Below are 15,565 nucleotides of genomic sequence, written 5' to 3'. Positions count from 1 at the left end.
ATTGATGGATTCTAAACTATAGATTTAGGAAAATTATCAAACTCAATCATAAATTCAAATTAAAAATCAAAATATTTAATATTATATCTATTTTTTCTTTTTATGAAAAATAATTGAGAGATTAAAATTTTAAAATGACTTATTATTAATTTTACTTTTAAATTGATTTAATTTTATCTAATAGAAAATTTTTTTTATTAAAATTTGATAAAATTTATGATATTCAAAGTAAGACATACAGATGTCTCTGAAAAAATAAAATACATATCTATATTGCAATTTTTATATCTTAGATCTTTTGGTATTTATAAAAATATTTACTAAATTTAAGTCTTTGCTACTACCATCTAGAAGTGTCCTGGGTTGATAAAACAATAGATATAGATAAAAACACATTATATATAATCTTATAAGAATTTAAGAATATAATGTGAATTAGAATTTAATTAAGTTAAAAAATATATCTATAATTTATATTCTATTTTATTGCTTAGTTTATATATTTCTATGTCAATTATTAATAATAATAATTTTTGAAAAATTAAAAATTTATTTTAAATAAATTAAAAGTATACATTTTAATAAATTTGGTGAGTAAAAGAAATATATATTTTTAAATATAAAATAAAACATTTATTTCGTTTTATTTTTAAACAGTATAAAAAGTAGAATTGCTTGTTTGATTAATTCACTTTTATAAATTTGTAAGAAGAGTATTTTGTTTTGAAATGTATTTTGAGATGTTCCAATAAAATAATTTTTCATTGTTATTATCAATCAATATCTATCTACTGAATATTCTTAACCTTAAATATTTCCACAAAAGGATGGGAGATTACTTTTTTTTAGCATTAATATTATTCTTCCTAATTTTACTTACAATTTTAAAAATTTTTAATTTAAAATCATCTATAATTGCCCAATAGATCAATCCGATAGCACATGATATATTCAAAGTTAAAAATGCAACAAAAATTCTTTCTTGATTGAAAAACTAGTTCAGATTTTCAATCATTCCAAAATTAATAGTTATTAAAATAGAAATAAAAATATCAAAGTAATTAAACTAGAGTCTAGTGTAAGGTTTAACTATTATATAATTTAAGAATATAGTTTAAAATTTAAATTTAAATTATTTTACAGTATAGTTGTGTGAGAGTGTATGACAAATACAATGAGCATAATACTGAGCCTTTTAAATATACATCGAAAAAGAAGTAATTATCTATAGCTATAACAAGCAGTCTTATCAATATTTAGTAAAAATACCACCAAAAATGCTTATAGAATTAGTTAAATATGCTTGAAATTTTCCTGGAATTAGTTTTATTTTGATTTTCTCTAATAATGTAGAGAAAAACTAAAAAAATAAAGAGCAGTTAAAAACAAAGACAAGGTATTAGCATTTTTTTAACAAAAGTTAAATGGTCTTCATCACATTTAATACTAGGATATTAGTTTATATAAAATTAGTCATCTACTTTCACACAAAATATCTTTTTTAATATTAATTTTAATTAAAAAATATTAAAAAGAAAATTAATTAATTAATTACCATTCCTAAAGTTGAATCTATTGTATGAGTAAATAAATGAATGATGAAATATATTAGTACTGAGGTATGAACTAAAAGGTCCTTCTTTTTTAAAATTCTAAAGCAAAGCAGTGTAAACAAACAAATTAAAAAGTTAAATATCAACAGAATGACTACTCTAAAATAGAAGTAAGAATAGTTATTTTCTTAAAACAAAATAATCTAAGATAAAACACAGTCAAATAGTTTTAGGAAGATTTCAGATGGATTTCCAAAACCTAGAAAAATCTGCTTTATATATATTGGCAAGTAAATCATATTTTTTGTACACAATGATAGTTGAGTAAAGTAATTAAGTAAAATGCTAGAAATTACAAAAAATCTTTAATCATATTTAAAATATATTTTCAAAACTTGAAATACTTTTTAAATCTTTAAATAATCCATTAGCATAAAAATAGACTTTGCAATTTTAGCAAGCAAAGCTATACTAAGCAGAAGTACTATGATATCAATCATTAAGTTAGTATTGAATTATCCACATCTAATTATTTATATATTTTTATTAAAAAATTTATTTTTAGAAACTTTAATTATTTTACTTTAAACAAGTGTAAGTAGCAACTTGATAATACCTTTCATTCCAATATTTTCCATATAAATCACAATCCATGCACAAGGCTCCAATATTTCCTTTATTGTTAAAATTTAATTTTTAGAAATTAATTTTAAATTTTTAATTAAAACTAATACCTTCTTTACAATAACGATTTTCATCAGAAAACTATTCTGTTATTTCTTCTCTATCAATATCTCCTACACACTAAAAATAACCATAACATTCGATGTAAGTATAGCTATTATTCTTTGATCTCCACAATCCTCTAGGTAAATAAATGCTTGTCTTTTAACATAAAAAATCATCTGGACATTTATGACATTTATCACCATCATTTAAATTATACATAAATTAAGGACAGGGATTACATAAATCCTTTTTTATAGTATCATTAAAATAAGTTGTACCTACAGGGCATTTTTCAACTATGTTTATTTCTATTTCAAAGGAGATATTAGTTTCTATTTTAGATAATTCGCCATCTAATTTGTAAATAGGAGACTTTGCATACTCAGAAGATATTTATAATATTATTTGTTTTCCAAGCCTTCCAAAAACATTTATTTTATCTAATATTTCAAATACACCACTTTTTTATGATATATAATATTAATCAATATAATAATCTTCTCCTTTTAAGACTTAAACATTTAATTTAATTTCTTCGTTGAGAGTTGTTATAGGCTAATCTTCGTTATTAACCAATTACAGAATAATGCTATCCTATTTATGAATTAAGAGAATTAAATTTTACTTATGTAAAAATAAATACTTTTTCAAAATTTATAAGAAAAAATATTAAATAAATAATTAATTAGTAAAATTATAAATTAGTTTATTTGTAGCTTTTTAGCTCATCAAAATATTGTTTTCATTTTATTTTATGATAAGGATATCTAGTAAATATGATGTAAATAAATTTAGATTGTATTTTTTTACCTTAAATTTTCCACTCAAATGCTTATCTATTGATAAAGAGTTTCTGTAAGTTTATTTGCCCTTTATTCCTAAAATTTGAACAGCAAATTAGATTAGATTATTATTGTATAGTTATGCTTTGTTTTAAGAGAGCTTATTATCTAAATGCTAGTGTAGTGGCAGATTCTACATCTGATAAAAACTGCTTCCAATTCTGGCTTTATTACTTTAAAAAGTATTTTTTATTAAATGGATCTTTTAGAATTGATCAAATTTATCATTAAGGTCAGATACTATTGCCCCTCCAAATTAATTTGCATTATTTTCTTAGAATCTGCTTTTTATTATGTATAAAAAAGTATTTGATGCTATGATTGATCCTCCATTATTCAAAGCAGTATTATTGAAAAATGTTGAATTATAAATTGTTTAATTTTAATTTGATTTTCTAATTAAATATTCTTCATAATAAGTATTAAAATGTAAAAATCTAAGTTTATTTGTCATTATTTCATCTTTTATATATTTTGAAATTGAAAGAGCTCCTCCATTTAGAGCAGTATTCGATTGAAAAGTACTATCAGCTATTAAAATGTGATTAGAAATTAGCCTCAAATTTCCTTAAACACATTTACTGCAAGTATTGTTTATGTAAATAATTTACTCCAGTTTAATAGAATTTGCTTAAACTATTATTAATGAATTTGCTATAAATTGATTTGGATTATAAATAAATTATTTATTATCAAAAAATTAATCTTATAACAAGCTTAAGTTTTCTATATTAGTCATTTTAAGTAAGTAATTTTATACTTTAAAATTACTTATTTTATTTTAAGCAAGTTGAAGATAATTAATCGAATCAAAGATAATTAAACTTTAAAAGATAAACGAAAACTCGTTTTCTTTAGAATTTAGCTATATACTTGTTGTTTCAACTATAAATGTATTTTAGAATAAGTAAACCTGATTAAAACCTTACAAGTGATAGAGACTTGGAGAAAAGCTTAATGGTTTTTCAAATTATTCAATTTTCTATATAAAATCTGAGATATACTTATAGGAATATAAATTATAAGTTTGCTATATCTACACTATATTTGTAAGGTTTTTCTAAGAGGAATATAAGCTACTTCCATCTGATGAAAAATTATTTGTAAAGTTTGATAACAGCAAATTCAAATAAAATTTATTATAACTCAAAGACACATACAAAGCTCCTCCTTTGTTATAAGCAAAATTATTAGAAAAGAGACATTAAATAAATCTAAGGGTTACACCTACATTTTATTGAATTTAATTAATGTAAATAGCTCCTCCATTAGAGTTTTTAGGATCGCTTAAAGAAAAACTCCAATTCTCTATGAAATTTGTTTAATATATATAAATATTAGCAAGTGATATAGCTTATATGTATAAACCTCCTCCTTAAAGTGACAATCCACCACTAAAGCTACTGCTTAATATTTTTAAAGTTGAACATTGTATCATTGCTATACCTCCTAGAATACTATTACTACCACTTAAAAACTATAATTTTTGTTAATTATTTGCAAGTATTGTAAAATTTGAATTCTGTATCTAAATTTAGCTTCCTTAGATATAAAGAAGATTATGGTTAGGATGATTCTAGGCATTTATTATTCTTGAATTTATTATTTCTAATTTCCCAATTACATTTTTCAGGTTAATTACAGTGGAAAAAAAGGAATCAGTCTTTTTTAATATTAAAAAGTGTAAAAATAAATTTTTATTGGTTTTAAATTAAATTTTACTTAGAGATTTATAGGTGGTTGAATTGTATTATAAGCTTATATAATATTCATTTTAGTATAACCTTGTACGATTGTGAATTAAGCAGCACTAAAAATTTGTATATTAAGTTTTATGCTTGCTTATTTTCTTAGAGTGATCTAATTAAAAGTAATTGAGTTGAAAGTTGCTTGAAATTGATTTGGGTCAAATTAATTAGTAATTAATTAATTGACAATAAGTAATATCTCATCAGCAATAATTTGATTAAATGTTACACTTTTTATTTATATTTATTATATCAAGTCTTAAATATTTATCAAGTTTAGTGATATACTTTGATTAATTTTATCTCCAAATAATATTGTTTGTATGGAAGCCTTATTTACTCCAAAAACTTATATGATTGTTATAAGTTATGGTTCATTAATATTCCCATTACTTAATAATAATGAATTTGTCTATCTAACTTAAAAATAGTATATGTTGTAATTTTAGCTGTATTTGTTTTAAGATATGTTAAAATTACTGATTATAACATCAGTTTTAAATTTACCACTTTAACTAAATAATAACTATTCAAAAGAATTAAAAGTATTATTAAACAATAAAATTTAGTCTAGGCTGATAATTATTTAATCTTAGAAATCAAGTACTGGAGAAAATTAAATAAATTAAGCTTTTTCAAAATAATTTGATTAAATTATTATATTTTATGCTTTTATTGTGTTTACTTAGAACAGCTACATTTTCACTTTTTAATATTAATTTTGCTAGCAATTTGAATTAGTAAAAGTAAAGTTTATAAGAGAAAAATACATAAATCTCTCTCCCTATAGTATTTAAGAATAGCTCAAAAACGTAGAATTTTAGAACAGCATGTTTGTAACATTTGATATACTTGTAATTTCTTAGCCTTAATAATAGCTAGCAAATACATATGATTGATATTTGAGTGATCCATGCATAAATTTAAAATCTTAAATTTCTAAATCGCTAGGGCTACTGACTGAAACAAACTTAGATTTTTGAGAAAAATCTGAATATAAAATAGACAAGTTTATCAATTAATAAGTTATAAATGTAGGGTAAAAGTCTGAATGAACGTTTATGAGAGTCTATTAATAAAAGCTGCAGTTATTAAATAAAGTGTTATTCATGATAAACGTCCCATTAAAATTATCAAAATAAGTTTAAAGTTAGTTTGAATATTAGCGTTAACACAAGAATGTTGTGTTCTAAAATTCTATATTATTTATATGTTCTTCATATATTTTGAAACCGAAATTATTGTTTAAATTTTTTGGTTTGACATTCATATTTTAAATCTTAAAAGAGCTAAAACCTTTAAAAGTAGCTATGTCATTTTATAACATTACATAATCTGTTAAACTGTTTGTTTAGTTTGCATTCAAAGTGATAGAAAGAGTCTAAATTGAAGGAATCTTATTTTTAATATTAGTGTTGATATTTAAAGCAAAATCCTAATTGCAAACTCTTGATGTATCAATGAAATTGATGGTAAAATCAATTTCTCTTAATTGAAGTTCATTGTAATAAACTAATGATATATCGAATTCAGGTTCATTTATTATAAGTTTATCAATATTTATTTCTTTTATTCTATATAAATTAAGTGGTTCATCAAGTGTGCCTTTACCTAAAGGTTGGCTGGCTGTCCCACATTCAACAAAGATCTCAGTTTTTTTCTTAAAAAAGCACCCATTATCATTTTTTAAACAATAAATGCATCTCTTTCTTGCTTTGTCATATCTGATTTCATATTTTTACATATCTCCATAATTACTTGGTAATTATTTTTTACATGAATAACATTTTACTTAATACAAACTTAAAGGATCCAAAACCAAATCTAAATTATTATCTTCACAAGTTTCACATCTATTAATAAATATAAATTATTTAACAATCTAAATTAAAAAAACAAAAATTTATTAATCTCTCTCCAAAAATTACTAAAAAAATTTTATTGCAATTAAAATTTTATTTTTAAATTATTTCAAATTAAAAAATATTTAGTTTATAAAAATAATCTATAAAAATATTTTTATAACAAAGTTAGTTAACTTAAATGATTATATTAGATTTATCTACAAAAAATAATAAAATCTGAAATATTATTTTCAAGGAAATTAAATAAATTAAAAAATTACAGAAGTGGACAAATTTAGCAGTTTTTTTACAAGGAGTCAAATGTGACCATTTATTAGAAATTGCTTAGAAAGTTGGTTCCGTAATGAAGTTTAGATATATAACCTTAAATAGGAGCTATGAGATTGAAAAGTTTTGTGTAATTGCAGGATATACATAAAGGACTATCTTTATAATTAATACAATTTTGGCAATATTTACCACATTAAGGTTTTTAACAATGTTATTGCGTATAATCAAGAAAATAACCAAATTTACAATCTGAGCACTTCATTTTTATCATAAAAACATTTTAATAATTCAGCCTTTAATATAAAGTAAAATTGTTTGTGGTTTAAGGTGTATTGATTATGTATGTAGTAAAATTAACTCTTTAAAAGTTAATATATCCTTCTTCATAGCAGGTTTAACAAGTTTCAGGACAAGGTATACATCCAAGAATACTTGGAATATATCCTTAAGAACAAACTTTGCATTAATATGTATTGGCAGAGACAAAGCACTCAAGACATTTATATATCTTTATTTTTAGCATTAATAAGATTCACTTAAAATAATTAAATATTTACTTATTTTTTGCATTCAGTATTGAAATCACAGGACAGATTACCTCCATAATAAACAGTTGGAGATCCATTTATACAAGTATTTAATGTAGTTTTGTAATAATAAGAATAATCATAATTATATTAACAATTATAAACATAATCTAAAATTTTTTGAATAATAAAAAAATAATAATTAATAAAGATAATCAAAACTAAAATTTTTAAATATTTTAGTTTTTTAATAGAGAAAAAAATCTAAATTATAATAAATTAATATCATGGGTATTTGGATGGTATGATAATAACTAGATATATTTGATTTTCAAAAATTTTATAAACATGTATAAAAAGGTTTTTAGTATTTAATCAACAATTTAAAATTAATACCCTGCTCATTTTTAGTTGCTAAAAACTTAATAATCAAAATTGCTTTCTTATAACTAAGGTTAGTAATTATAAAAAGAAAAAATAATAACTTAACTAAATTAGTATTTATATGATTTAGAAGTTTTTAAAGTTTTTATATTACTTCAGAACTTTGCAATTAAAAAAGGTTTATTTTAATTAAATAAAAACCAATATTATCTACCAATATTATGTTATTTTTATAATGAATGATAATTACAATTTTGTAAAATAATATTATGAATTACTTCCAGGAGGATAATAGTTAAAATTTATGCATGATTAACGATATAAGTATAAGCATGTATTGTATTTGCATGTTAAGCAATTAAGTGTTTAATAGGTTGAAGATAGATCAAGGAAGGTCCTTAAAGATAAACCAGTTTTATAATCATTTTAATCTTAATCTAAGCAATAACCTAATTAGTAGATCTAATAGCAATCTTTTCCTAAAAATGTAAATGAATTAATATATTATTCAAGATATGATTAAAAATTACTATTTGAAGACAATGTATAACCTGGTTTGCATTTTACACATTTTAAAAATTAGTATACTTAGTTTCTAAAATTTTATTTTCTATAATTTACTAAGTCTCCTTAAAATTCTTATATTTTTTTTAAAGTTTCTTAAAATTTGTTTGTTGAAAAAATTATAAATATACCATAAGCACACTCAAGACAGTATAAACCACATTAATCGCACTAATTAAAACTCGGACTAACAGTGTACTAGGTATTGCATTAGATGCACGTAAATATAGATTTAGAAAAATCATAAATTCCTTAATCTAAATCATCTTTCGGTATATCATCTTTTAGGATAGGTTACAAGTTTTAATTGAATATGGCACTTCCACATTTTTAGCAGTTTAAAGGGCACTTTTAGCATATACCATTTTAGTCAGAGTAATAATAATCAATGCATCTATAACAGTATGGCTTTTTACTTGGATTTGATTCACACCTTATACATAGATTGGAACCTAAGATAAAAGTTTAATTATTTATAATCTTGCACATATTAATTCAATCTTAAATATATTTTATTTACATGCAAAAGGAGAAACTTGCCTTTTTTATATCACGAGGTTAGCAAGTTGTCTATTAGCTTAATTTGAATCTAAGTTTTGAGAATTTCCACTTTGAATGCTGTAATACAAAAATTTAGAGTAGTTATTTGTAAATCTATTTATTCCTGCAATCTATACTACCATCTTAGCACAATTCTTATTTTTCCAAGTGTTTAAATTCCTAAATATAATTATTACTTTAATTAATATATCTTAAAATTTAAAGTTAAATAAATAAATACCAGTCTTCATCTTGAATGTTACATTCTACACATTTATAAAATTAAGTGCCATATTAACTTAAAATTGGATCTTAACTTATGTTGCTGTATATATTTGTATCGCACTTAATACAAAATTAATTTTAAGTCTATTTATCTTAATATAAGAAATAATCCTCTTTACATTGAGTGCACATATTTAGATTATCACATTTCTAGCATCTTTTTAAAATAACATAAAAAATGTGGATTATTAAAACATTGTAAAAAATTTAAAATAAAATTTAAAAAGATTTTTTTTAATTTAAATTTATATTCTGAAATACATATTTTTTTGTTGAAATAACTTTTTTTTATTTTTTTTTAAGAGTGGAAAAAACACTGCAGTAAATAAAATTAATTTAATTCACCAATAATTAATTAATAAATGAAATTAATTACCCTTCAGGACATTTTTAGTTTGAAATTGAACAATCATTTTTTGGGTAACAATCTTCAGATACATATTAAATATCTAAATTAAAGTAAGGGTAATTTTTATTATTTGATTTTTAATAGCAAATTCCATCTCCTGGATTATAATAATATTTTGGACAGAATAGACAATTTTTTGTTTTTTGTGCTTCAGCTATAAGTAAACAAACATAGTTTTTATCAATGCATAGATTTTCTTAATATTTATTAACCGAGTTGATATCTTACAATATGCATTCTTCGTCATATCTAAACTAGTAAAGACAGTTGGTTTAAGAATATTATAAGTTTTACATATACTTATAATAAGTACATCTCTAAGTTCTTTTATTTAAGCAATAATATTTAGGACAAACTACGCAATATGGATAAATTAACCACTAAAAATTAGAGCAAAATCCTAAATAATTAAATAAATTCTTTGTTAAGAAAAATAAAAATTTAAAATAATACCATTATTATCTTAGCAGTATACTACTCCTAAATTAATGCACTTTTAAGTGTACTTGTCTAAACATTGTGTGTAAGAACAGCTTGAACATTTCTGTATAGGATCTTTAGAAAATATACAAGCCCCGTTTTCATCAGAACAAACAATATCATTGCTCAATACTTTGGAACAAAATTAAATTCCTTAACCATCTTTTCTCATACAGTATTATCCTTTGTAACAATATTCCTTTTTTACAAATGTAAATATAGAAATGAATAAATAATATTTAGAAGAATATTTTACAATCTTAAAATTGTTAACAGCGTTATCATTGTCATCTTCTTTAACACATTTTTAGGATTATTTGTATCTGCCTAAGATAATTATTTCATTCATTATTAATAAATAAATATTTGAAAGTTTTTTTACCAACTTAAGAACTAATTTTATAATCTATTAGAGCACAATATTAATCTTGAGGTTCATCTGAAATACCTGTCAAACAAAAGCTAAATTATTTAAATTAAATTAAATTTTAAATTTATAAAATCAAAATTAAAACCTTTTAAAACATTATATAGCACCAAAGACTCCTTTTTCTCTTTCCTAGAGGCATTTACTTGTTTTATCTTCTCTCCCAGGATTCTAAATTGACAAAGGTAGACAAACTTAATTTAGCAAACAATAGCCTTCAGCACAATATAAAGATTAATCTGTATATGCTGGTTAGCATTATTAGTTAACATCTCTAGCAATCGGTAGATTAATACTTAAAGGTTGACATTCTCCTTTATCATTGATGCATTAAAAACCATCAACGCAACTGATTGTGGAGGCTATTATTTTTTATACCAAAATATTATTTACTTTCTATCATTCTTTCATACTTTAATTTTAGTTAAATCAAACAAGCGAATACTTACGTAAAAATAGATCTTAACATTTCCCAAATTTATTTTTTGCAGGAACTCTATTTCCTGGATATGAAGTGCTTTCTAATTATAAAGAATGGCATAGATAGCTTTTCTATTTAGATCTTATTTTTAAAAATTAGATAAAAAATAGATAAAGTATATTTTTGTTTGTTTTTAGTATGTAAGTATTGCTAAAATTACAATGCTGGTATTTAGAATATGCAATAATTTGGATCTCCACATTCATCAATACCTTTTGATTTAGTTAATAATAATTATTAAATATTCATAATTTTCATAAATTTTTATCTTAATTTAATTATTCTATTTTTAGTGGCACAATTAATTTCAATAAATAACTTGGAAGTGAAGAAACCAAAGTGAATTTTTATTTATTTGTAAATTTTTACCAATTTTACTAATTTCGAACTAAGCCAGACATCTTTGAGATAAACTTTCTAATCCTACATATTACGTATCTCCCAGGTAAGCACCTAGCTGAAAGCAATATCTTTAATTACTTTTAACTTAAATAATGCAGAAACCGGTTGGGCAACTCTTTATTTTTTATCCCTTTTCCTGAATACTTTAATAAGGGAGACAAGAGGTAGTTATTATTTCTTTGGCGAAATTAGGTAGGGATGTATCTTAAGACATATCAACACAGACACCATTCATTAAACATTATTTAGCCTTGCGACATTTTTTTCTATATTTTATGATTATAAATTATAAAATTAAATTATCATAAAATTTATATTTACGAAGGAAAGCTTGGCTAGCAATAGCCATTGTCGTCTTAAGTAGAAGTTATTCCAGTATATGTCATTTTAGTGCATTAGACATAAAGCACGTCTACGCATTCTTACACTTTTTAACCACTACTACCACCGCCGCTACCACCACCACCATCTCCATCTTTTAAAATTCTCAAAGTTTTATCATGGCATTATTATTCTACAGTTTACAAGATACACGAACCATCAGAGCATGTTAATTTTTAATTTTAACTATCTAAATTTAACATATTTAATAAAATAAAACTAGTTTTTTTAATTAAAAAAAAAAAACCTAAAGACTATTTAGGAATACGTACATCTTAAGAAACGCAAATTCCTATTTGATTATTTTCTTTATAAATAGCACCCTAAATTTTATAAAAATATCTAATTAAATAGATTAATTGCAAAAAGAAAAAATTACAAATGTTTTTGGGTTATCTATTGTCATCAATTCACAAGATTTCTGACCATTATCCTCTAAAATGCATGTAGATTTGTCTTCTGTAGAATAAAAACACTCTATAAAATCAGTTTCTGAGTTAGTTGAGCAGGAATTATCATGTTTTTTAGAAATATTTTATAAATCATCCATTTCAACGCAAGAATATTTTGAAATACAAAATCTAATTAATTGTAATTAAATAGTAAGTAATTAAATCTTTAAGAAAAAATTTTTAATAACTTACCCAAAAATACACATTTCAATTAAATTATCATCATCAGAAAATAATTCATTTTCTTAAGCACACAAATATTATTAAGTTCTTCCGACGATGTTCTTATTTATATCTCCAACCTCTAAGATATGAGATGACTCAAAAAGGCAATAATTACTTTTCAAAAAAACTAAATCTAAATAATTTTAAGTAATTTAATAAATTGACATAATTAAACTAGTAATTAAATACTTTTATTGATAATTAAGTCTTAGTATTTGTCTTTGAAGATACATTGATTAGTTTTATTAATAAATGCTACACCAATTACTTCATCTATAGAATCATAAGTCGTGCATTTGTTTATTTATGTATTTGAATTTTTTAGTAAACAAATACTTTTGTCGCTAAAGCAAGACTAAATTTACCCTTCTTAATTAAGTTATGCACAATTTTAATTAATATCTCTTGCTGCATTTTAATTAGAATCCATAGGTATACAAATGTCATTAGATAGACAATATCTAATATTTATTGTATTTTAAATTCAAATATAAATAAAATAAATAATACTAATATTTGCAGCTACATTTCATACTGTTTGGTTTTTAATAAAACTCATCTAACGAAAAGTCATCTTTCAGGCAATACTCAAATTTTAGATTGACTAGAACTAATAAATTTCATTTATTCAAAAGATATTAATTAGTTGATAATACTTTAATTTATATTTACTTAGAGGAGAGTCTATTTTCAATTGATCAGCAATATCTTGTTTTTCTATGCAAATCAAATTCATTTAAGCATCTTTATATATTCCAATATATTCATCTTAAATGTCTTCAGTTATAGTTACGCACATTGTATTTTATTTATTTTTGCAGACACAACTTTTTCCCTTTTTTTCTATATCAAAACATTTATTCACTTTTTTAACTATGTCTCTATCAAATAAGCACTTTTAGCTATCAGAATCTATTCCCACAATATCAGAAGACAGCTATACGCACATATTGATAAATACTGAATAGCATTAATTTTCACCACATAATTAGGCTTTTGTTTAAATTATGTAGTGAAAAAAAATGGTTTATATTACATTAAAAATCCTCATCTTCTTTATATTAGTGATAATTCTTTAATATACTTTTTCTTTGATTATTTAATTAACTAACTAATTCTCATTTAATATAAAATCTACCAATAATTAATCAAACAAGTTTAACATTTTTGTTATTGATAATTCTTTTCTTATTCTAAAGTAAATCAACAATTTTGTTTATTATTTCCATATATAATAAGTATGAAGCATATTCGAGGTGGACATATATTTTTTATGAATAATTTTTGATGATTTTAAATCAAAATTTTTAGTTAAAAAAAGATACTTTCTACACTCTATATCTGAAGTTAATATTTATAATATATATCATATAATTTTAATTAGAACATATGTTAGCTATGAAATATTTTGATATGTTTGTTAGCTTACAAAATAATACATATTAAACAAACAAATAAATTTTTTATTGAAACATATATTTACGCTATTTATGATAATATCTTTTTAATTTAGTTATAGTCAGCAAATAGAATCACTAATGAAGGGTTTGGATTAAAATATTAGTCTTTTTAATTAAAAAACCTAAATATATTCCATTGGCAAAAATGGTTTTCTAATTTTATTGGTTAAATATTCTAACTTTTAAAATTTGCTATTTTAGACAGATTTACGCTGGATGAAGAAATTTAAAATGATTTTTCTTGTTTTTGATTTATAAGTATTTATAAGAAATCATAACATTATATATATTAGTTTATTAAGGAATTGCTTGTTTACATTAAGCTTAATTTTAGAAAATAACATTTCTATGGATATAATTTATTCTTTCAATCAATTCAGTTTTTACCTTTCAAAAAAAATTAATTTTTTACACTCATTTGTATTTTATCATTTTCAAAAGCTTAATAATCTTAATTTGACTTTTTCTATTTTCAAAAAAAATTAATTTTTTACACTCATTTGCATTTTATCATTTTCGAAAGCTTAATAATCTTAATTTGACTTTTTCTATTTATTTATTGATTGATAGATATTTTGTCTTACCAAAGAAGCAAAACAACTTTTTCCTCTAATTATTTCAAAACCCATAATTAGAATATTTCTATCAAATATCTGTAATCTTAAATAAACTAGATATTATTTATTATCAAACAATAAATAAAATATATTTTTAATTATTTAAATTTTATTTATTTTATTTCTTTAATATATAGAGTGTTTAGAAAATATTTTTACAAATTATAATTTGAGAAATTATAGCAATTCCATATATTTTCCAGAATATTTAATCAAAAAAATTCTTGATTGATGATTGAATGAAAATATACATTTTATGTTTAATTAAATTTTTCTTTTTAATAATAGGAGATGCTCTTAAATTTTATATGTATTATGAGTATAGTATTTGTAATTTTTATTAATTTTATAAATCCTCGCATTAATTTAAATTTAATAAAGAATAATAAATTATAATTATTGTTATTAATAATTAATTCTATTATAAATTTATAGCCAAATTTATTTTTCCTAATTAAAAAATTAACTACTCACTTGATTAATCAGTCAGTCATTACTAGTGATCAAATTTTTTAAAATAACAAATTTCTGTATAAGTAAGATATTTTTTAATTCATTCTAACTTTTATGGGATTAGAAAATTTTATTTTAGTTTAAGTAAAATGGTGTAGATTGTGATACATAATTAAGTTGGAACAAGTGGATATTGACAATTAAAGCACTCACTTTTATATTATAATCATTATTTTCAATTAGAAATGTAACATCTCTATTTATTATTATGTGTCAACATAATTTTGGTATATCCTTTATTTTATAATTATTATGAATTTTAAATAGCTAATTAAAATAAATTTTATAATTTTAGTCATTATAAATGCTCAAATGATAGTTATCTTTTTTTTGAAATTCGATGCAGGTCAATCTAACATCAAAAAAATTTTCAAAAAATTATCTTTGATATTCATTTTTCCTTTTAACAGT

The 15,565-nt window shown here is 21.8% G+C and overlaps 1 protein-coding gene across 1 annotated transcript; it reads right to left on the bottom strand. All coding sequences in view use genetic code 6, as the record gives it.

Annotated features, from left to right (window-relative positions):
- Window positions 1-688: 688 nt before the first annotated feature.
- Window positions 689-13,513, bottom strand: TTHERM_001076869 (transmembrane protein, putative; the record flags this gene model as incomplete). Its single annotated transcript, XM_012797841.1, has 30 exons — window positions 689-1,089; window positions 1,142-1,496; window positions 1,556-2,078; window positions 2,137-2,227; window positions 2,288-2,876; window positions 3,093-4,787; window positions 4,847-4,984; window positions 5,762-6,725; window positions 6,998-7,515; window positions 7,565-7,704; window positions 8,197-8,397; window positions 8,449-8,556; window positions 8,614-8,934; window positions 9,003-9,202; window positions 9,264-9,464; window positions 9,684-10,116; window positions 10,170-10,395; window positions 10,453-10,523; window positions 10,579-10,658; window positions 10,712-10,985; window positions 11,073-11,185; window positions 11,265-11,316; window positions 11,474-11,772; window positions 11,828-12,077; window positions 12,135-12,210; window positions 12,267-12,468; window positions 12,532-12,697; window positions 12,754-13,025; window positions 13,075-13,174; window positions 13,237-13,513. The coding sequence occupies 30 exons, from the start codon at window positions 13,511-13,513 to the stop codon at window positions 689-691; spliced, it is 9,336 nt and encodes a 3,111-aa protein (XP_012653295.1).
- Between the last annotated feature and the right edge of the window lie 2,052 nt (window positions 13,514-15,565).

Source organism: Tetrahymena thermophila, assembly GCF_000189635.1.
Source record: "Tetrahymena thermophila SB210 genomic scaffold scf_8254631, whole genome shotgun sequence".
NCBI classification, from domain to species: domain Eukaryota; phylum Ciliophora; class Oligohymenophorea; order Hymenostomatida; family Tetrahymenidae; genus Tetrahymena; species Tetrahymena thermophila.
This window is presented reverse-complemented; position numbering and strand designations above follow the sequence as displayed.